The sequence below is a fragment of the Colias philodice genome, chromosome 12, assembly GCF_061535455.1.
Source record: "Colias philodice isolate Cphi_HAF_F1 chromosome 12, ilColPhil1 Martin Lab GWU primary, whole genome shotgun sequence".
In the NCBI taxonomy this organism is placed as follows: Eukaryota; Metazoa; Arthropoda; class Insecta; order Lepidoptera; family Pieridae; genus Colias; species Colias philodice.
This window is the reverse complement of record NC_143097.1, coordinates 176,651-199,833: the sequence shown is the minus strand read 5'-3', so window position 1 is coordinate 199,833 and position 23,183 is coordinate 176,651. Positions and strand designations below refer to the sequence as shown.

At 35.9% G+C, this 23,183-nt stretch overlaps 4 protein-coding genes and 1 long non-coding RNA gene across 8 annotated transcripts in view; 2 read left to right on the top strand and 3 right to left on the bottom strand.

Annotated features, from left to right (window-relative positions):
- Positions 1-21,647, top strand: part of LOC149483706 (alanine aminotransferase 1) — a 31,645-nt gene extending 9,998 nt beyond the window's left edge. For both annotated transcript variants that reach the window (XM_089701263.1, XM_089701264.1), the window contains exons 5-12: positions 1,005-1,195; positions 4,189-4,391; positions 4,916-5,044; positions 17,290-17,355; positions 17,916-18,056; positions 18,765-18,908; positions 19,855-19,969; positions 20,435-21,647. In XM_089701263.1, the coding sequence (XP_089557389.1) occupies positions 1,005-1,195; positions 4,189-4,391; positions 4,916-5,044; positions 17,290-17,355; positions 17,916-18,056; positions 18,765-18,908; positions 19,855-19,969; positions 20,435-20,583 (1,138 nt within the window). In that variant the 3' untranslated portion in view covers positions 20,584-21,647. The remainder of the gene's footprint in view (positions 1-1,004; positions 1,196-4,188; positions 4,392-4,915; positions 5,045-17,289; positions 17,356-17,915; positions 18,057-18,764; positions 18,909-19,854; positions 19,970-20,434) is intronic.
- On the top strand, positions 1,769-3,346 carry LOC149483710 (uncharacterized). Its single transcript, XR_016316437.1, has 3 exons — positions 1,769-2,341; positions 2,470-2,531; positions 2,606-3,346. It is a non-coding gene; the product is annotated as an uncharacterized LOC149483710 (long non-coding RNA).
- Positions 7,369-9,990, bottom strand: LOC149483709 (uncharacterized). Of its 2 annotated transcripts, XM_089701261.1 has the most exons (2): positions 9,082-9,990; positions 7,369-8,226 (listed from the first exon to the last, which is right to left on the bottom strand). In XM_089701261.1, the coding sequence occupies exons 1-2, from the start codon at positions 9,988-9,990 to the stop codon at positions 7,525-7,527; spliced, it is 1,611 nt and encodes a 536-aa protein (XP_089557387.1). In that variant the 3' UTR covers positions 7,369-7,524. The 2 variants fall into 2 exon arrangements, with proteins under 2 accessions (XP_089557387.1, XP_089557386.1); XM_089701260.1 differs by having other exon boundaries at positions 7,369-9,990.
- Positions 10,006-12,607, bottom strand: LOC149483708 (uncharacterized). Of its 2 annotated transcripts, XM_089701259.1 has the most exons (2): positions 11,699-12,607; positions 10,006-10,843 (listed from the first exon to the last, which is right to left on the bottom strand). In XM_089701259.1, exons 1-2 carry the CDS (start codon positions 12,605-12,607, stop codon positions 10,142-10,144), a joined length of 1,611 nt encoding a protein of 536 aa, XP_089557385.1. In that variant the 3' UTR covers positions 10,006-10,141. The 2 variants fall into 2 exon arrangements, with proteins under 2 accessions (XP_089557385.1, XP_089557384.1); XM_089701258.1 differs by having other exon boundaries at positions 10,006-12,607.
- On the bottom strand, positions 12,623-14,997 carry LOC149483707 (uncharacterized). The gene is made up of 2 exons (XM_089701262.1): positions 14,316-14,997; positions 12,623-13,460 (listed from the first exon to the last, which is right to left on the bottom strand). Exons 1-2 carry the CDS (start codon positions 14,892-14,894, stop codon positions 12,759-12,761), a joined length of 1,281 nt encoding a protein of 426 aa, XP_089557388.1. The 5' UTR covers positions 14,895-14,997; the 3' UTR covers positions 12,623-12,758.
- Positions 21,648-23,183: the final 1,536 nt, after the last annotated feature.

The window sequence follows — 23,183 nt, the reverse complement described above, 5'->3', positions numbered from 1 at the left end:
AAATAGTAAAAAAAATATTTTTTCGGATTTGTAGATACCTAAAACTTTTTAATTTCAAAATTAATAGGAAACAATATAAAGTGAATTAAAGCAATAACGTCGTCAACCGCTTACAAGGTCACCAATTATCATAAAATTAAACAAGTTTTACAATCCGTTCATTATTTTTAGTCAGGTCATACAGCGGTGAAGGTCACTTGATAGGATTAAAGTTTTTACGTAATATAGGTAACGAATAAATAGCTTATTTAAATCGGTTATACAAGCAAATTTCAAACATTTCCAAAGCGGGCTTGAAAATAATTCATTTCAACGGTTCAAGCAATACAAATATTTAACTAAGTATCATGAGTTTTTCCTTTTCTGCGAATCTTTATATTTATTTTCCTTATAATTATTTTTAATCGTTGGTATATCCTTCTGTATCATTAATGGATCGAAGCGAAGAGATTATTGAAAAAAAAATATCCGAAATCATCTCTTCTATGACACAGATGAATTATTAAAAAAAAAATGTTGTGTGGTTTTATGAAACCATGGTAAAAGTGAAACTGTTCGAACGGTTCCGAACACTGCTTTGTGTGACGGTCGGCTGCCGAGACGCCGAGTAGGTATACCTACTCGGCAGCCGCGATACACGCGACATGCGCTACACAGACCAAAAAGTTTGAGACGATGTAATAAAAGTTTCACTTTAAAAAAAAGATCTACGTTTTGTTGATAAACAGCATTCTATAGGTAACAAATCAATATTATGTATAAAAAATGTTGTGTACGATATCTACAGCAATGCATATCTAACGCAATATTATCAATTATATACAACGTATTATATTATCTAATAAATAATAATATTACAACACATATATGTACTTCATATACACTCGTACTTCTATTTTCTATATACATTCCTGTCAAAATCTTTGTTTTGTCCTATCTACCTTAACATTTTGCGTGCTAAAGTTCTTTTCATATTTTATTTATTTTCAATATTCCCATTCCAGTGGTCAATCAGTAGGAGCATATACAGCATCCCACGGTATAGAGTTGATCCGTCGGCACGTGGCGGAATATATCTCAAAACGCGACGGACACCCGAGCGACTGGAACAATATCTGCCTTGTGGGCGGCGCGTCCAATGGGATCAAGAATTGTCTGCAATTGCTGGTCAATAATATTGGCGGGAAGCCTTCTGGTGAGTGTGGTGAAAGTTGAATAATGTTTGGGGAAAGTTAAATAATGTTTGGGGAAAAGGTAAATAATGTTTGGGAAAAGGTAGAGTCTCTAAAGGTAAAGTATCTTTATGGTCCAATCAATTATCTATTGAATCATAAAGTCTATCAATGCTATCTAAATGTTACGTAATATGTATGACGAGAACAAACGTGGAGTGTTCAATACTATCGCATTTAATGGGAAATAAATTATCTGACCTAATGTACTGTGATGAAATATATTTCTTGTTCGATGTTATAGGTTATCGGGGAAATTATATTTGTATGGTCTGTCTGTTTACTATTTGTGTGTTAATTTCTATGTTTATGTATTTTGTAATATTTACTTTATGGAATTATATGCAGTTTCTTAATTTCTGGCAAAGTTTTTTTAGGTGATATGTAATTTTAATTTATAGATCATGTATGACAAATCAAGAAACAGACACAAAAAAGAATTACCTACCGACTTTGATTGTTTTTGAGGTAAATGGGAGATAATGTGTTCTTGTAAAAACAGGTATCTCCTGAGGCACTGGAAAGGGATCATTAAGGTGATGAATTAATTTTTCTAACATTTACGGCCCTTTTTAAACCTTCGTAATTTTTATATTATTAAAGTTGTCGTGATGAAAATTCTTGACAAGAAAGTTCAATAGTAACACAATACGTCTACCGTTTTAGAAACATGATTCCATGATATTTTCTCGATAGAAAAAAAATACAAAGTTGTCATTGTTATTTTTTTTTAATCTCTGGCATCTTCAAAATAACAAACGTAAAGTTACGACTTTTTGGATATTAACTATAAAATATACAACCTATACGTCTACCGTGTTAGAATTTTGAAATATGCGATGGTTTTGAAATAAACAAGAAATACTTGAAATTAGCGCCTGACCAGCCAATATAGCGAGAGCCGCCCTGTACCTTCCTACCCCGATCGCTGCACGAGTCATTCCCGCTACGGCCGTCACACGGGGAACTTGTGTCGCTCGCGCAATCGTAAAAAAGGGTGACAACACGATAAGACAAAATGAGACAAATGGGGACAATAAAGAAAATAAGAATAAGAAACATAAAGGTTGGAGGAAAAAGAATGCTAACAATTGGAACAAATTAATGAAGTAAGTTGGTTTTATTTTAAATTTGATGATAATTGTATTATAGACGATGTTTGATATATGTACCCCTGTTTTAAGTACATAACGAATGTGTAAGATTTTTTCATTTATAGCATAAATAATCTTTTCAGAAATCCGGAATCCAGAAGGAAAATAAACCCACTGATTGTTCACAATGTGAACCCACTCCTTCGTAAGTACCTTTATTCAGTCAAAAATGTATGTTATCAACGCTCTACTGGTTTTATCGCATGATTCCATTTTTAGCAAAATGCAACAAAGTGCAAAGAAATAAAAAATCATGGTGAACTTAGTGGAAGTATGGTGGACGTAATATGGAACAGGAGCTCATTGGAGTAGTATTATATTTAAAAAAAATACGAAAAAATTTCAAGAATTTCTTAGTAGGTGGTAGATAAGTATGTTGTATAAAGAATTTGATGTTGATATTTATTTCATTTATACTTACTACACCTGTGCGGGAAATTGCTTAGTACTAAAACCGGTTTATATTCATATTTACATAGTAATGTGAGTTTTCATTTCGAAAAATTTTGTGTAAGTATATTAAATTGAGTTCCTGGGTGATCTGGAAACACAATTGGGCCCGGAGGATGGCGCTGCAGTCACTCCTCCTAATCACATGAACCGATTTGGATGAATATTTGTGTGCACATTTCATTGTTGTGGGATGATTGGTTGATTCGTTTTCACATTAGCTAATATTATGTATTTTTGTTGTTAGAAAGTAAACTTAATTTAATGTTTATAATACATTATTATTGGTATAAATAAGCCAGTGTTCGTCTCACATTGCTGTACCTGCCTACCTATCCTACCAGGGCCTAACTTTGTTCTGGCTATTTTATTTTGATTATTTGTAATGAATAATTACAATTATAATAGAGTGCAAAAAATAAATACATGCGTCAATATATTTTGTGTTTTTTTTAAACAATTTTTTTATTTAAAAAAATATCATTCCGACCGCGGCTTTGCCCGCGTGGAATTAGGTTATATCGTGAATCCTGTTTTATCCCACAGAAGTGTTCAGTTCGGATAAAAAGTATCCTATGTGTAAATCCAGGCAATTAGCTATAATATTTTATCAAAATTGGTAATGTAGTCTTGACGTGATTAAGTAACAACTAACAAAAAAATATACAAATTAACATCCAAAGTTTCGCATCAGTTTTACTGTATTAGCGATATCTTCCACTCTTGACTTTGACTGAGAAGAATTAGGTTTATGGTTTATAACTTCTTTCAGAAATAGTACCTTTCATTTCTGGGCATGATGTAATATCTACGTCAGCATCAAATTCTATCTAAATCAATTCAGTAGTCCGCGTAATTAGGTACCATTTCATTTTTTCAGAGTAACAATATTTTTTGTTATTTTAAAGATTATTTATAACCTGTATTATTTTGTAATAAAGTAAACATTACGAAATAATAATAATTAATAATTATTAATAATGTCTAAGTAGTTGTTAAAAAGAAGATAATTTTGTGTTTATAAGCAAGAAAATAAAACCAATAAATCAACAATTAAATATATGTATAATAATATTATAACTGTATGACGACTCCATACATGTTTGTCCCGAGTCGGCCAGCGGCAGCGCGGCGAGTATGCAAGAATGACTTCGCGCACACCCGCGTTCGCGATAGCGAGCTATTAGACTCCGCCCGCCAAGCAGTGGATTTTTTTTTGTGTATCGTCTTAATTTATCCAAACATTTCAGGGACAAAACAAACATAATCAATAAACCTATACTTTAAAAACACATATTGCACATTTTTTACTTAAAAATTTTCTTGAAATAAACGAATTTCCCCCATTGCAGGTGTGATGATCCCCATCCCCCAGTACCCGCTGTACTCCGCGTCGCTCGCGGAGTACGGTTTGTCCCAAGTGGGCTACTACTTGGACGAGTCGGCGCAGTGGGGACTCGACCTTAAGGAATTAGAGCGCTCTAGAGAGGAGGCCCTAAAGCATTGCAATGTTAGGGCCATCGTGGTTATTAACCCTGGCAACCCTACGGGACAGGTATGTACTGATGATTAATTTCTGATGGAATTGAATATGTGTTTGGACGATATATTACACATACACATTACCAGCCTTTGTTCGTCCACTGCTGGACGAAGGCCTCTTCCAATGCACGCCACTGAGCCCGGTCGACGGCTCTCTGCCGCCAATTGTGGCCGGCAACCCTGCGGATGTCGTCACTCCACCGTGTAGCAGGGCGTCCTACGCTACGTTTGCCGAGCCGCGGTCTCCACTCTAAGACATGTGTGCCCCAGCGGTTGTCCGTTCTGCGGCACATATGACCGGCCCACTGCCACTTCAGCTTGCTAATTCGTTGAGCTATGTCGGTGACTTTCGTTCTCTGGCGAATAACTTCGTTCCGGTTTTCCTATTATTTATCACCAATTTCCAAATTGGTGATAAATAATTTCAGAACAGTGAATGTTTGATTTTTTTAGTTTATGTAGGAAAGTTATGAACTTTTTAATTTTGTTTTGTGTTTGAGTTAAAATGTTTAGCTTAAAAAATATATTTGCTTGTAGGTGCTAACCCGCGAGAACATCGAAGCGATTATTCGTTTCGCGAGCAAACACAATCTGTTCATATTCGCGGACGAGGTGTACCAGGACAACGTGTATGCAGAGGGAAGCAAGTTCTTCTCTTTCAAGAAGGTAACATAAATTATAAAAATATTTTTTACAGTGAAACTTTTATTACATCGTCTCAAACTTTTTGGTCTGTGTAGCGCATGTCGCGTGACGGTCGAACCGTACGATAATTATCGTACAAATACGATAATTTTGTCCCTAAGTTTCACTTTTACCGTGGTTTCATAAAACCACACATTTTTTTATAACTGTTATCCATTGAAAGAAAATTGTACAGTCAGAAGCATAAATATATTACCATTTGCAGATTAGCAATAATATCTGTCATAAGAACGGGTTCAATAATATCTGTCTGCCCGTATACAGCAAAAATATCTGACATTAGTAGGCAGCATAATAAAGTGGCATCAAAATTATGTGACGAAAATGTTACAGCAAATAATTGTGACAACCTCTCGAAGCATAAATATGTGACGTCACCTAGGAGGCAATAATATCTGACACAATTTTATATTTCTGTATTGTAAAATATAATTGATTCCTCACAAAAAGCATAAATATGTGACACTAGCTTTCCGCTCGCGGCTTCGCCTGCGTTTTCACAGAAATACCGCATAGTTCCCGATCCCGTGGGAATTTTGGGATAAAACCTATCCTAAGTGTTAACCCAAGTTACCCTTTATTTGTCTGCTAAATTTTATTGTAATCGGTTCAGTAGTATTTGCGTGAAAGAGTAACAAACACACACACACACATACACATCCTCACAAACTTTCGCATTAATAATACTCATAGAAATCTAAATAACAGTCTTGTAATTAGATTTCTATGATAATACTAGATTAGTAGGATAGGAAGTAGGATTATAGTAGGACTAGTAGGATAAGATAGGATAGGATTTTAAAAAGGCAAAACGTTATTTATTGAATTAGTGTTATGTATTTTGCTGGGGTAAGAATATGAACAAAAGACACATTATATTTTGTAAATATTTTTTTTTAATAAAATTACGATAAAATGATAACTTGCCATAATTTTCGATACTCAATAAAATAATAGCAATATTATAGGCTAATTCTTAGGGCTAATTATTATAGGTAAATGAAAATGAATAACGGAGCAATCGTGTCAAACGCCGCTAACGTCAAATATAACAAAACATGTGACAAAACAATTTCTAAATAATACATGAAGGTTACACTGAACCTTCAAATAAAATAGATCTACCCAAGTGGGCATTCATATAAGTATATGAATACTTTAATTTTGTCATGATATCTTATCCTTCTAATATTATAAATGCGAAAGTTCGTGAGTATCATGTAAGGATGTTTGTTACTCTTTCACACAAATAAAAGAGAAAATGGAATTTAGCACACACATAGAAGGTAACTTGGATTAACGCTTATGAGAGCTTTTATCCTGGAAATCCCACAGGAACGGAAACTGTGAGGGACTGTAAGACTCACATCGGTGGAGGCTTCCACCCTATAGTTGTGCTGGGGTTGGTGAAGAGAAAGACCAAATGCTGCTTATTACTATACGACGAGTCTTCTACCGCAGAGTGTACTATGTGGTCTGAGTTATGCGAGCGTGCGTGCTTTTGGCGCGAAAAGCGGTTATATTTATGTGTCGATTACAGGTGTTAATGCGTGCGGTAGGAAAACTCTCGCGTAGTACTCATTTATTTCTCATAATTTCTTATATCTATTACATTATATTATTTACTTATATCTATTACATTATAATACTATTTACTTATGCTAAAATAACAACACCAATAATCATAAACTTTATTTGTCAAAACAATCTATAAACTATAAAAATTATACGAACATTATTTTTACTATCTATTATGTATCACACACTATTTTCTCTTATATACTATTACAAATTACGAACATAACACATTTAAATCAGTCTTAAAACATTCTATACAGGTTAACGCAACTAAATACACAAAAAAGAACATTACACATACATTATAAACGATTAAACTTGTTATGTAAAACAAATGAACTTATAACACAGTTAAACTATTATGAAACGAAATAAACACTCTATATAAATGAAACTTAAAGTAATAACTTTTACATACGTTTTTATATTGTCGCGAACAGAAACTATGCGGGTTTTTCGTTGAAAATGCGGGCGAAGCCGCGGGTGTTAAACTAGTAGGATATATGTAATATCTAGACATACAATATGTAGTATACAACGACGGCACATATTAATTAATATGGTAATAATGTTTTAAAACAACGTAGTTAAAATAAAATTTATTTATTTTGTATCAATTCAACATTAAATTAAAAATAAAATTGTGTCAGATATTATTGCTTCCTAGTTGATAGTATTTTCTGATGTTTGATTTTACGCGAGTATTATACATTTAGAAATTAAAGACTTTTTAACGGATTTTAAACGCGATTTATTCATTCTATTATTTTCCCGACGTTTCGAACACTTTACAGCGAGCGTGGTCACGGGGAGACTGAGATGTTATACGTCTTGACGGTCATTCAAAAATTGCTGTTTGTAAACTACCTCCACCTATTCCTCCGTAGTTGGTATGTGGAGTATTTTTCCGGATGTTGGCAGTATTGGCTGATCGTGTCTTCTAGTCTTTTGGTATGTTTGACATGGGGTTTTAAATTCTTAATAACAGGATCCCAGGTGTTAGAAAGTTTCAAACCATCTTCTCTATTGAAATTTGGGTGTTTTTTAATTTCAATAGCCTCGCGCACCAGTCTTGGAAAAAAATTATTTTCTCTGGCAAGGATTTGTGGTTGGTCGAATCTTATGAAGTGGTTGTTGTCCAGTGTGTGTTCACATACCGCAGACTTCTTGTGACGCCGATGCTTGATATCCGCAATGTGCTCCTTCAGTCGGTTGGCAATGCTTCTTTTTGTTTGGCCGATGTATGAGAGTCCACAGTCACAGTCTAACTTGTACACGCCTGCTTCTTGTAGAGGAATATTACTTTTAATCGGTCTCAAGAATTGGTTTATCTTCTTGTGCGGCTTATATATAGTTTTAATTGAAGCTCGTCTTAGGATTCGTCCAATTCTGTCAGTAACTCCCTTCACATATGGTAGGTAGGCCGGTTGTCTTTCAACTGTGTGTGGCTTCGTTCGACTCCTGTGATGCTGTGGAGGCGCCTGCAGCTTGTTGTTACGTAGTACTCGCTTGACATGCTGCAGTTCCCCGCTGAGGTGGGCAGCATCACAGAGGTGGCGGGCTCTCTGAAACAAAGATTTACCGACAGAAGCTAGTTGGCAAGGATGGTGGTGAGATTCACCATTGAGGTACCTATCAGTATGAGTGGCTTTCCTATACACTGTATGGTTGAGCATGCCATCCCGTCCCCTCATAATTAAAATGTCAAGAAAGGCTAGACGGTTGTTAGTTTCTAACTCCATAGTAAATTGGATGTTTTTGTGTATGGAGTTAAGATGATCTAAAAATGCAGGTATATGTTCAGTAGGGAGTATTGTGAAGGTGTCATCTACATAGCGTTTGTAAAGTCTCGGTTTGACTGGTGCTGTGGCCAAGGCTCTCTCCTCGAAGTCTTCCATAAAAATATCAGCGACAACGGGTGATACTGGAGAGCCCATGGCCACCCCATCAACCTGCATGTAAAATTCACCATTCCACAATAAATAGCCAGATGTAAGGCAATGTTCTAAGATCTCTGCATATTCTAATGGCATATTGTGTTCCCCTAACCTTTTCTTAACAATATTGATGCAATCAGTCACTGGGAGATTAGTAAAAAGAGACTGCACATCAAAGCTAACCATGGTTTCATTGTTTGCGATATTTAGATCTTTTAATATCTCAACAAAATGGTATGAGTCCTTAACATAAGCACTGGTGTTACCTCTGAGGGGAGCGAGCACCCTAGACATGTGTTGTGATAGTTTTTGAGTGGGTGTATCAATTTGACTCACAATAGGTCTTAATGGAGTATTAGTTTTGTGTATTTTAGGTAAGCCATACATCTTAGGAGGTTTCACGCAAGATGGAATAAGATACTTAGTGTCAAGATTTAATGTCGTTTTGTGTTTGTTTATAAGGTCAGTTGTTTGTTTCATTACCTTGTTTGTTGGGTCCTTGTCGACTTTTTTGTAGGTGTTTTCGTCCGACAGTATTTCCGACATTTTGTTGTTGTAATCTGACGTATCCATTATAACCGTTGCGTTTCCTTTGTCAGCACGGAGTACTATTATATCTTCATTCTTTCGCAGGTGTTTTAAAGCGATAGACTCAGAGCGAGAGATGTTAGGTTTCGGCGGTTTGCAAGTGCGTAGTACACAAGATATGTCTTGCCGAATCGCCTCTGCGTCTTCTTTAAGAATGTTGTTTTTGAATAAAGTTTCCTCCACATGACTTATTATTTCTTCGCAAGGTATTTTTTGCGGCGCAGGGGCAAAATTTAAACCTCTATTCAGTACCTCAATAGTTTTGTTATCAAGAATTTGTTTTGACAGATTGACAACTGCTGTCACTTGAGGTTGACATTCAGTGACGTTTGGATACTCAGATGACATTGAGTTATTCTTCTTGGCCAGTAATCTTTCAAATTTTTGCTTTTGTTTATCCGTGCAGTATTTGAATTTACTATGTGCACGATTATCTAAGATGTTCAAGCACAGTTGCCAATCTGTTTCTAACATAAAATTCTTTAAGTTACTTGCTACATTTTGGATTTCAATGTTGAGCCTTTCAATATCCGATCGGTGTCCAGCAATTACTTTAGATAACAATTTTTGACTTGCCTTGTTTAGAATACTTGCGCTTCCAGCTATGTCCTTTTTTGGTGCTATTCGACAACAAACTGGGATGATATTATGTTCTCGACATTGCTTCATGAAATTCAGGGATGTCAAAAACCTCGAGCGCTTTGTCTTCAGTTCTTCTAAACGGCGAATTTTGTTAGCATTTTCCAGTCCGTACTGGTCTACATAGTATTTTCTGATGTTTGATTTTACGCGAGTATTATACATTTAGAAATTAAAGACTTTTTAACGGATTTTAAACGCGATTTATTCATTCTATTATTTTCCCGACGTTTCGAACACTTTACAGCGAGCGTGGTCACGGGGAGACTGAGATGTTATACGTCTTGACGGTCATTCAAAAATTGCTGTTTGTAAACTACCTCCACCTATTCCTCCGTAGTTGGTATGTGGAGTATTTTTCCGGATGTTGGCAGTATTGGCTGATCGTGTCTTCTAGTCTTTTGGTATGTTTGACATGGGGTTTTAAATTCTTAATAACAGGATCCCAGGTGTTAGAAAGTTTCAAACCATCTTCTCTATTGAAATTTGGGTGTTTTTTAATTTCAATAGCCTCGCGCACCAGTCTTGGAAAAAAATTATTTTCTCTGGCAAGGATTTGTGGTTGGTCGAATCTTATGAAGTGGTTGTTGTCCAGTGTGTGTTCACATACCGCAGACTTCTTGTGACGCCGATGCTTGATATCCGCAATGTGCTCCTTCAGTCGGTTGGCAATGCTTCTTTTTGTTTGGCCGATGTATGAGAGTCCACAGTCACAGTCTAACTTGTACACGCCTGCTTCTTGTAGAGGAATATTACTTTTAATCGGTCTCAAGAATTGGTTTATCTTCTTGTGCGGCTTATATATAGTTTTAATTGAAGCTCGTCTTAGGATTCGTCCAATTCTGTCAGTAACTCCCTTCACATATGGTAGGTAGGCCGGTTGTCTTTCAACTGTGTGTGGCTTCGTTCGACTCCTGTGATGCTGTGGAGGCGCCTGCAGCTTGTTGTTACGTAGTACTCGCTTGACATGCTGCAGTTCCCCGCTGAGGTGGGCAGCATCACAGAGGTGGCGGGCTCTCTGAAACAAAGATTTACCGACAGAAGCTAGTTGGCAAGGATGGTGGTGAGATTCACCATTGAGGTACCTATCAGTATGAGTGGCTTTCCTATACACTGTATGGTTGAGCATGCCATCCCGTCCCCTCATAATTAAAATGTCAAGAAAGGCTAGACGGTTGTTAGTTTCTAACTCCATAGTAAATTGGATGTTTTTGTGTATGGAGTTAAGATGATCTAAAAATGCAGGTATATGTTCAGTAGGGAGTATTGTGAAGGTGTCATCTACATAGCGTTTGTAAAGTCTCGGTTTGACTGGTGCTGTGGCCAAGGCTCTCTCCTCGAAGTCTTCCATAAAAATATCAGCGACAACGGGTGATACTGGAGAGCCCATGGCCACCCCATCAACCTGCATGTAAAATTCACCATTCCACAATAAATAGCCAGATGTAAGGCAATGTTCTAAGATCTCTGCATATTCTAATGGCATATTGTGTTCCCCTAACCTTTTCTTAACAATATTGATGCAATCAGTCACTGGGAGATTAGTAAAAAGAGACTGCACATCAAAGCTAACCATGGTTTCATTGTTTGCGATATTTAGATCTTTTAATATCTCAACAAAATGGTATGAGTCCTTAACATAAGCACTGGTGTTACCTCTGAGGGGAGCGAGCACCCTAGACATGTGTTGTGATAGTTTTTGAGTGGGTGTATCAATTTGACTCACAATAGGTCTTAATGGAGTATTAGTTTTGTGTATTTTAGGTAAGCCATACATCTTAGGAGGTTTCACGCAAGATGGAATAAGATACTTAGTGTCAAGATTTAATGTCGTTTTGTGTTTGTTTATAAGGTCAGTTGTTTGTTTCATTACCTTGTTTGTTGGGTCCTTGTCGACTTTTTTGTAGGTGTTTTCGTCCGACAGTATTTCCGACATTTTGTTGTTGTAATCTGACGTATCCATTATAACCGTTGCGTTTCCTTTGTCAGCACGGAGTACTATTATATCTTCATTCTTTCGCAGGTGTTTTAAAGCGATAGACTCAGAGCGAGAGATGTTAGGTTTCGGCGGTTTGCAAGTGCGTAGTACACAAGATATGTCTTGCCGAATCGCCTCTGCGTCTTCTTTAAGAATGTTGTTTTTGAATAAAGTTTCCTCCACATGACTTATTATTTCTTCGCAAGGTATTTTTTGCGGCGCAGGGGCAAAATTTAAACCTCTATTCAGTACCTCAATAGTTTTGTTATCAAGAATTTGTTTTGACAGATTGACAACTGCTGTCACTTGAGGTTGACATTCAGTGACGTTTGGATACTCAGATGACATTGAGTTATTCTTCTTGGCCAGTAATCTTTCAAATTTTTGCTTTTGTTTATCCGTGCAGTATTTGAATTTACTATGTGCACGATTATCTAAGATGTTCAAGCACAGTTGCCAATCTGTTTCTAACATAAAATTCTTTAAGTTACTTGCTACATTTTGGATTTCAATGTTGAGCCTTTCAATATCCGATCGGTGTCCAGCAATTACTTTAGATAACAATTTTTGACTTGCCTTGTTTAGAATACTTGCGCTTCCAGCTATGTCCTTTTTTGGTGCTATTCGACAACAAACTGGGATGATATTATGTTCTCGACATTGCTTCATGAAATTCAGGGATGTCAAAAACCTCGAGCGCTTTGTCTTCAGTTCTTCTAAACGGCGAATTTTGTTAGCATTTTCCAGTCCGTACTGGTCTACATAGTATTTTCTGATGTTTGATTTTACGCGAGTATTATACATTTAGAAATTAAAGACTTTTTAACGGATTTTAAACGCGATTTATTCATTCTATTATTTTCCCGACGTTTCGAACACTTTACAGCGAGCGTGGTCACGGGGAGACTGAGATGTTATACGTCTTGACGGTCATTCAAAAATTGCTGTTTGTAAACTACCTCCACCTATTCCTCCGTAGTTGGTATGTGGAGTATTTTTCCGGATGTTGGCAGTATTGGCTGATCGTGTCTTCTAGTCTTTTGGTATGTTTGACATGGGGTTTTAAATTCTTAATAACAGGATCCCAGGTGTTAGAAAGTTTCAAACCATCTTCTCTATTGAAATTTGGGTGTTTTTTAATTTCAATAGCCTCGCGCACCAGTCTTGGAAAAAAATTATTTTCTCTGGCAAGGATTTGTGGTTGGTCGAATCTTATGAAGTGGTTGTTGTCCAGTGTGTGTTCACATACCGCAGACTTCTTGTGACGCCGATGCTTGATATCCGCAATGTGCTCCTTCAGTCGGTTGGCAATGCTTCTTTTTGTTTGGCCGATGTATGAGAGTCCACAGTCACAGTCTAACTTGTACACGCCTGCTTCTTGTAGAGGAATATTACTTTTAATCGGTCTCAAGAATTGGTTTATCTTCTTGTGCGGCTTATATATAGTTTTAATTGAAGCTCGTCTTAGGATTCGTCCAATTCTGTCAGTAACTCCCTTCACATATGGTAGGTAGGCCGGTTGTCTTTCAACTGTGTGTGGCTTCGTTCGACTCCTGTGATGCTGTGGAGGCGCCTGCAGCTTGTTGTTACGTAGTACTCGCTTGACATGCTGCAGTTCCCCGCTGAGGTGGGCAGCATCACAGAGGTGGCGGGCTCTCTGAAACAAAGATTTACCGACAGAAGCTAGTTGGCAAGGATGGTGGTGAGATTCACCATTGAGGTACCTATCAGTATGAGTGGCTTTCCTATACACTGTATGGTTGAGCATGCCATCCCGTCCCCTCATAATTAAAATGTCAAGACAGGCTAGACGGTTGTTAGTTTCTAACTCCATAGTAAATTGGATGTTTTTGTGTATGGAGTTAAGATGATCTAAAAATGCAGGTATATGTTCAGTAGGGAGTATTGTGAAGGTGTCATCTACATAGCGTTTGTAAAGTCTCGGTTTGACTGGTGCTGTGGCCAAGGCTCTCTCCTCGAAGTCTTCCATAAAAATATCAGCGACAACGGGTGATACTGGAGAGCCCATGGCCACCCCATCAACCTGCATGTAAAATTCACCATTCCACAATAAATAGCCAGATGTAAGGCAATGTTCTAAGATCTCTGCATATTCTAATGGCATATTGTGTTCCCCTAACCTTTTCTTAACAATATTGATGCAATCAGTCACTGGGAGATTAGTAAAAAGAGACTGCACATCAAAGCTAACCATGGTTTCATTGTTTGCGATATTTAGATCTTTTAATATCTCAACAAAATGGTATGAGTCCTTAACATAAGCACTGGTGTTACCTCTGAGGGGAGCGAGCACCCTAGACATGTGTTGTGATAGTTTTTGAGTGGGTGTATCAATTTGACTCACAATAGGTCTTAATGGAGTATTAGTTTTGTGTATTTTAGGTAAGCCATACATCTTAGGAGGTTTCACGCAAGATGGAATAAGATACTTAGTGTCAAGATTTAATGTCGTTTTGTGTTTGTTTATAAGGTCAGTTGTTTGTTTCATTACCTTGTTTGTTGGGTCCTTGTCGACTTTTTTGTAGGTGTTTTCGTCCGACAGTATTTCCGACATTTTGTTGTTGTAATCTGACGTATCCATTATAACCGTTGCGTTTCCTTTGTCAGCACGGAGTACTATTATATCTTCATTCTTTCGCAGGTGTTTTAAAGCGATAGACTCAGAGCGAGAGATGTTAGGTTTCGGCGGTTTGCAAGTGCGTAGTACACAAGATATGTCTTGCCGAATCGCCTCTGCGTCTTCTTTAAGAATGTTGTTTTTGAATAAAGTTTCCTCCACATGACTTATTATTTCTTCGCAAGGTATTTTTTGCGGCGCAGGGGCAAAATTTAAACCTCTATTCAGTACCTCAATAGTTTTGTTATCAAGAATTTGTTTTGACAGATTGACAACTGCTGTCACTTGAGGTTGACATTCAGTGACGTTTGGATACTCAGATGACATTGAGTTATTCTTCTTGGCCAGTAATCTTTCAAATTTTTGCTTTTGTTTATCCGTGCAGTATTTGAATTTACTATGTGCACGATTATCTAAGATGTTCAAGCACAGTTGCCAATCTGTTTCTAACATAAAATTCTTTAAGTTACTTGCTACATTTTGGATTTCAATGTTGAGCCTTTCAATATCCGATCGGTGTCCAGCAATTACTTTAGATAACAATTTTTGACTTGCCTTGTTTCGTCACATATTTATGCTTTGTGTGAGGAATCGATGCAAAATATAGAAATATGAAATAGGCATGACGAAAGATTTTGAAATCCTCTTCCATAATGTGTGTATACGTTTACTATACAAGAAAAACCCTATATTTCGGTAATATACTTAAATTTAACGAAGATAAAAGCCATTTTCCAAAAAATATTTATTAACTGTGCCAAAACAGCTCGCAGGTGTCATGGCGTAGGCGTGACGTCACATTTTGGTAAATACGTAATTATTTGTACGCATTGCGAAGAAAATTAAAAAAATATTTATTTAATATGTGTTAGAGAAACGAATTTCAAAGTTTATAAGTGGTGTGCAGTATTGCAGTGTGAATCCACATAAAAATAATGCTCAAAAATGTGTTAGTAATTATTTTAAGCGAGAAAATAATAAGAAATGATTGTATAAAGTTGGCGCAGAGAACCCCGAACCATGTATTCGTGAATTCGCAATTATATTTCTGTTCTGAGTCGATAAAGCATACGTGAAACAATAGAAAATAAATAAAAATGCGTATTCTCAACATATTCATAACAACAAAAAACATCTGACGTGAGTTGTTTACCTAAGCGTGACGTCACGCGTGTTTTAGTCAAAATGGCCAACTGCAGTATTTCAATGTTTTATTTTATTGATAATCTCATTAATCTTAATGTTTTTAAGATTTCTAAGTCACTATATGTAATTTATCTATTATACATTTTCCCTTGAAAACACTAATACGATCATTTATGGATACTGTCGTCATGCCTATTGTGTCAGATATTATTGCTTCCTAGTTGATGTCACATATTTATGCTTTTTGTGAGGAATCGATGCAAAATATATAAATATGAAATTGTGTCAGATATTATTGCTTCCTAGTTGATGTCACATATTTATGCTTTGTGTGAGGAATCGATGCAAAATACAGAAATATGAAATTGTGTCAGATATTATTGCTTCCTAGTTGATGTCACATATTTATGCTTTTTGTGAGGAATCGATGCAAAATATATAAATATGAAATTGTGTCAGATATTATTGCTTCCTAGTTGATGTCACATATTTATGCTTTGTGTGAGGAATCGATGCAAAATACAGAAATATGAAATTGTGTCAGATATTATTGCTTCCTAGTTGATGTCACATATTTATGCTTTTTGTGAGGAATCTATGCAAAATATAGAAATATGAAATTGTGTCAGATATTATTGCTTCCTAGTTGATGTCACATATTTATGCTTTTTGTGAGGAATCTATGCAAAATATAGAAATATGAAATTGTGTCAGATATTATTGCTTCCTAGTTGATGTCACATATTTATGCTTTTTGTGAGGAATCTATGCAAAATATAGAAATATGAAATTGTGTCAGATATTATTGCTTCCTAGTTGATGTCACATATTTATGCTTTTTGTGAGGAATCTATGCAAAATATAGAAATATGAAATTGTGTCAGATATTATTGCTTCCTAGTTGATGTCACATATTTATGCTTTTTGTGAGGAATCTATGCAAAATATAGAAATATGAAATTGTGTCAGATATTATTGCTTCCTAGTTGATGTCACATATTTATGCTTTTTGTGAGGAATCTATGCAAAATATAGAAATATGAAATTGTGTCAGATATTATTGCTTCCTAGTTGATGTCACATATTTATGCTTTTTGTGAGGAATCTATGCAAAATATAGAAATATGAAATTGTGTCAGATATTATTGCTTCCTAGTTGATGTCACATATTTATGCTTTTTGTGAGGAATCTATGCAAAATATAGAAATATGAAATTGTGTCAGATATTATTGCCTCCTAGGTGACGTCACATATTTATGCTTCGAGAGGTTGTCACAATTATTTGCTGTAACATTTTCGTCACATAATTTTGATGCCACTTTATTATGCTGCCTACTAATGTCAGATATTTTTGCTGTATACGGGCAGACAGATATTATTGAATTAGTTCTAGTGACAGATATTTTTGCACATCGCCCCCTAGGCATATATTATTGCTCGTGACTGTACTTACTTATTTTTATTGGTTCAACAAACTTGTAAGAGATGGCGTGCAATCTTTTTAAACGCTTAATAAAAATAGGATCTATGGACTTTAATTCATTTAAATTGTGATCTTTAGATGTGATTTTTAATTTGTAATCTCATAGTGGACAAGATGATACTATTTTTGTTTTATTTTCTCATAGTTATTTTTTCAAAGTACAAGTTACAGAAAATACAAATATTATTTTTTAAGCGTTATTTTTTGTATGTTTTCAGGTGATGTCAGAGATGGGCGAGCCTTTCAATAAGATAGAACTGGCCTCCTTCATGTCTATCAGTAAGGTAAGTTTTGAGTTTTATTTTATCATCGGTCCCTCAAAACTTTTTATATCTCTAAACGGATCTAAAATTTAAGAAAAATTGAAAATGAAGATCATAGGTAGCCGATTGTAAATAGTCACTATTCAATCAATAATATACTTAATTCTTAAATTAAAGAAAAGCGACGTCTCATTGTCATCTAAAAACACTGTTTTCCTTATTATGTGCCAATGCAGTTTGATTTCAAAATTAATTTTGTATGTATTTTCAGTAGCGGAGTAATCGTAATGCATTATAACATCAACTTCAATATTTTTTTAAATAAATACCAGCCCCTTAATTCCTTACCATGCGTATGCGTGTGTCTTTAATATTTTTGCTTGTATTTAAACATAATGATAATTATCTATATATAAGTATGTACTTAAATTATATATGTATGTTTATCAGCCATCTGGATTCCATAACACAAGCGAAATCTTAGTATGGGATCAGATTGTGCCGTGTGTGAAAATTGTCCTGAAATATTTATTATTATTTATTATTTATTATTATTAATTAAACATAATATCTCCGCGCAGGGTTACATGGGCGAGTGTGGTCTCCGCGGCGGGTGGATGGAGCTGGCCAATTTAGACCCGCAAGTTCAAGCTAATCTATACAAGGCCATATCTGCTATGCTGTGCCCGAGTTCGCTGGGACAGGCCGCTGTTGATACTGTGGTGAGTTGAAGTTATTTTTTGAATAAATAAATCATTGAGATGAAACTTCTTTATCAGGGTTGGAAAAAAATTTAGTGTAACATTTTTTCGTTACGCGTGACATTTTTTCGTTACGCGCCATCTTTTTCTTGTCCCTACCACGCATGATTCGACGGATTTCTGTAAAATTGCATATAGTAAATTATTTTTTGAAAAATAAGGTTATAAAGAAGTTTCACTTCTTAAGTGTGTACACGCACGCACACATTTTTTTTCCATTATGATGTGATATAAAAGCAAGTTGCTACTTGTAATACTTTTTGAATGTGAAAGAGATGCGTCTATTAGCTCAGTTAAAGATTATTTCTATAATTTTTAGTACAAGTAATGCATATTTAATGCACTGTATTGATATTTAAAAAAAGCGAAAAGATGAAAATCTGGTTGTGCCGTACGATTTGTCGTCAGGATTTTTCACCAATTAAAAAATACCTGATTGAATTACAGTTGCAATATAATTAAAACGATGTCTAATGTCAAACCAAACACTTTATCAATTTCATTATCAATTATAGTTCATATCTAGTTCATATCTTAATCGACAGGTTCTATTATAATATCCTTGTATAATTTTTTTTATAGGATTAATTAATTAAGATAATGATTAAATGTATTTAATTGTATTTATGATGAATAAATGATTTGATTTGATTTGATTTGAATTCGCAGGCCAAACCGCCCGCACCCGGTGAACCCTCGTACGATCTCTGGATCAAGGAAAAGACAGATGTGCTCCAGTCTCTCAATAAACGCGCCAAAATGATCGCAGACACCTTCAATGCTATGGAGGGCTTCAGCTGTAATGTTGTGCAAGTGAGTGACACACATACATACATACATACGCGAAGAGATATCAGTCACACTGATACATACACACGAATTACATTTCCCACAGCCGAAGGCCCCAAAAGAAAACTCAAATGTACTAAAAACTACATTTAATAGCTAAAATGAGACTTTTACACCCATGTCTGCACGATGCAGACCGGAGTTAAAGAATGAATTTATACATTTTAATAATTATAAAGACGTAAACTTGGATGCTAACTCAGGGAAATCGGACCCACATTCTATTCCCGTGCGAACGGCGTATTCAGCAGTTCCGTATGAAGGCAGGGTCGTAACTCACGCACAAACAAACGAAAATATTCAGTTTACAACACGAATAAACTCTCACACACTCATAGACACGCGAATTCACACATACGCATACACGTCTCGCATACATAAGCACACACGCATTTACACGCGTATGCAGTGTGATCACACATACACGCATAAGTTTATAAATTTTAAATTATTTAAGATTTTTTAACTGTACTGCATATTGTCTAAAGTAAATAGTAATTTAAAATAAATAGCTTGCTCGATAATACGAGCGTGTAAGCTTCACTGATAAAATTTTCTTTTTGTTTTATATCTTTTTTCACATAGGTTTCTAATTAATTATTTTTAATTTTTTGGCTTTATGTTTATAACCAGAAAGGTTTCTAATTATTTTTTCTATTTCTTGGTTTTGTATAATCAGATTTTTTGACGTGACAACGTCTTATAATTCGATAGAGCCGGCTGCACGCACGAATAAACATGACTCATGCGGCGTTACCTCGCTCTGAGGCGTTCCATGTAAGGCTTGAAGTGCGAGCGAGAGCGCGGAACGAGCGACAAAGAAGCACAATCGTTGTCACGTTCAACTATCGTCAGTAAACCGACTTTACAGACAATAATTTTTTTCTAAGTAATATATAATTGTTCGCAGGGAGCAATGTACGCGTTCCCGCAATTCAAATTATCTCCGAAAGCGATCGAAGCCGCGAAGAAGGAGGGCAAAGCGCCCGACGTGTACTACGCGTTCAAACTGCTCGAGCAAACCGGTGAGATAATATTATCTTGTATATAATATTATATAATTATGACATTGCGTTATTATAATGGTTAACTAGTGGTGTCCCGCGGTTTTACCCGCATAGATACGCTTCTATTGGTCGTAGCGTGATGATAAAGCCTATAAATAAAATAAACGCGATCACGGTTGGTTGGAAGGGTCTTTGTAACTTCGGGATTGATATAAAATTAAGTTTTCAATGGATTATGAAATTATTAAATGTACTTACAAGTAAATTTGTTTGCTAACGGAAATCGAAAAGTTCATTCAAATTTATCTAAATAAGCAATTCTTTAACAATGAACTGACTGTTAAAAAAATATCATTCCTTTGTCATCTTTGAAAAATTGTAATTTTCACCCTCATACAAATCATTTTTAAAACTATATAAATATTAATTTCTATAGTGAACGAAGTAAATTGTAACTTAATTGACAATAATTATTTTTTACAGGTATCTGCATAGTGCCAGGCTCCGGTTTCGGCCAAAAGCCCGGAACGTACCATTTCCGCACGACCATCTTGCCGCAGACGGACCTCTTGCAGGAAATGTTGGACATCTTCCGGAAATTCCACGAGAAATTCACAAAGGAACACGCGTAATTAGGAAATGGAAATGCGGAATGTGATTTTTTTTTTAATTTTCTTTTGTTATAAGGACGCTGGGGGATAGACGGTTAATAAATTTGGAGGACTTCGTGCCTTGAGTTATGACGTGAATTAGATAATTTATTTGTACAATTAGGTATTAGTTTATAATACCTATATGTGTATATAAATGTTTCTTTTATCAACATTTTATGAAAAAAATCCAATATTATTTTCATATTTTCACCTATTATTCTTAAAATTATATAATTACACTAAGTTAATAGAATTACGTACATGATAAGTATGTAATTATTCAAAAATTCGGTTTATTCCCCTTGCCAGCGTTTATTTTAATTGTTATTTTACAAAGTATACCAACAGGTATAGTGATATGATATTAATTTTTAATTAATTATTTGTCGAAAATAAAGACTATAATATTATGTGCTTAAAATTAAAAACATGCACCAATTGCTGTGAGTTTTATGTTATTTTAGTAGGAACAGATAAATTTAATAATATATTTAATTATTTTTGCTCATTGAAAGAAAATCGTAAAATGTAACAAGGAATGTTGTGGTTGTTTCAATACGAATTCGTATTTAAAAGTTTTGTTAAAATATTGTTTTTTGTTAATTATTGTGAATTTTTTGTGTCGTCAAAACTGATTAACCTTCTAAAGGTTTTGTGCTTTTCAAATATATTATTATTGATATTATTCATAAATTATTTTCATGATGGCAACTTATTTTTCTCATATTATATTTTAGTGATAAAATTTCACAGGAACGTTTGTTGTTATGAAGTTTAGACTAGTCCAGTTGTGCCATTTTATTGAAACTAATGTTGCACAAAAAACCTGCATTTTTATAATTTCTAAAACAGTTCCTAAACAGTGAAAAACAAGTATTAATTAAAAAAATGTAACTGCATACAGTCGAAATATAATATAACATTGCATTTGAAAGTGTGTTTTATATTTATTGAAATAGAGTCAAAAATAGTGATGAGTGAAGTGCGACATTCCCGCTGTACTATTGAGATTGTTATATTGTTAATAAATATATGTATTGATATTTGGTGTTTTATTTTGAACCTTATTGAACATGAATTACAAATGATTATTCTGTGAACAAAGGATGTCTTCGTATTTGGACACACAGACATATTTATGTTAGAGTAAGAAGATCCCAGGGCCGATTGGGTAGTGTTAGTATGTGCTACCATCGTACGCTTACCCGCTAGCTTGGTTAAACGGACATTTTTAAGGTATCAAATGATCAAGGTATTAAAAACATTATTTTTATTATTAAACATTAGCTTTAGGGTAATCCACCACCTCATATACCGCACTCTAAATGCTCTATGCCCGAAATCCGTTTCACGCAGAGAGCGGTACGTAAAGCCCTACTTTCTTTAAACGTGAACAAGTCATGCGGTCCGGATGGTATTCCACCGATTATGCTAAGGATGTGCGCTCCAGAGCTGACTCCGGTGTTAACGCGACTCTTCCGATTCTCGTACTCTACAAGCATTGTCCCGTGCTCCTGGAAAACTGCTTTAGTGCATCCCATTCCCAAAAAAGGCGATCGCTCTGATCCGTCCAATTATAGACCTATTGCTATCACTTCCTTGCTTTCAAAAATAATGGGATCCATTATTAATCGCCAACTTCTTGAGTTCCTAGAGGAGCACCAGCTGATTAGCGATTGCCAGTACGGTTTCCGTAAAGGTCGCTCAGCTGGTGATCTTCTAGCGCTCTTGACACACAAATGGGCGACCGCTATTGAAAGCACGGGTGAAGCTTTAGCGGTAAGTTTGGACATAGCGAAAGCCTTTGATCGGGTTTGGCACAAGGCACTCCTTTCAAAGCTTCCATCGTACGGGGTTCCCGAGAAATTGTGTCAGTGGGTCACCAGTTTTCTCACAGAGCGGAGCATTTATACCGGCCGATGCAATATGTCTCGGGATACCACTATAATTGAGCACCGGAACGAACTTGTGTCTCAAATTGAGAACTCTCTCGAGAAGATCTCGAATTGGGGAAAAGCCAACCTCGTTGAGTTTAACCCTAAAAAGACACAAGTTTGTGCGTTTACCACAAAAAAAACACCCTTCATCATATCTCCATGCTTTCAGGGCATTCCTACCAGAGTCTCAGCTAGTATTAGTATACTTGGTGTCGACATTTCGTGTGATGTCCAGTTTCGTTGTCATCTGGAAGGCAAGGCTAAGTTAGCCTCTCAAAAACTTGGTGTGCTCTGTAGAGCGGGACAGTATTTCACACCCGGCCAACGCCTTCAACTCTATAAGGCACAGGTCAGGCCGCACATGGAATACTGTTCCTATCTCTGGGCCGGTGCACCCAAGTACCAGCTCCTTCCTTTTGACCGAATCCAGCGACGTGCAACACGGTTTGTGGATGATCCTTGTATTACTGATCGGCTGGACTCTTTGGCTCTCCGTAGAGATGTCGCATCTCTCTGCGTTTTTTACCGCATTTTCCACGGTGAATGCTCTGAAGAGCTGTTCGGTACAATACCAGCCGCCGAATTTCACCACCGAAGCGCACGCCACAAGCTCAAATTTCACCCACATCATCTCGATACTTG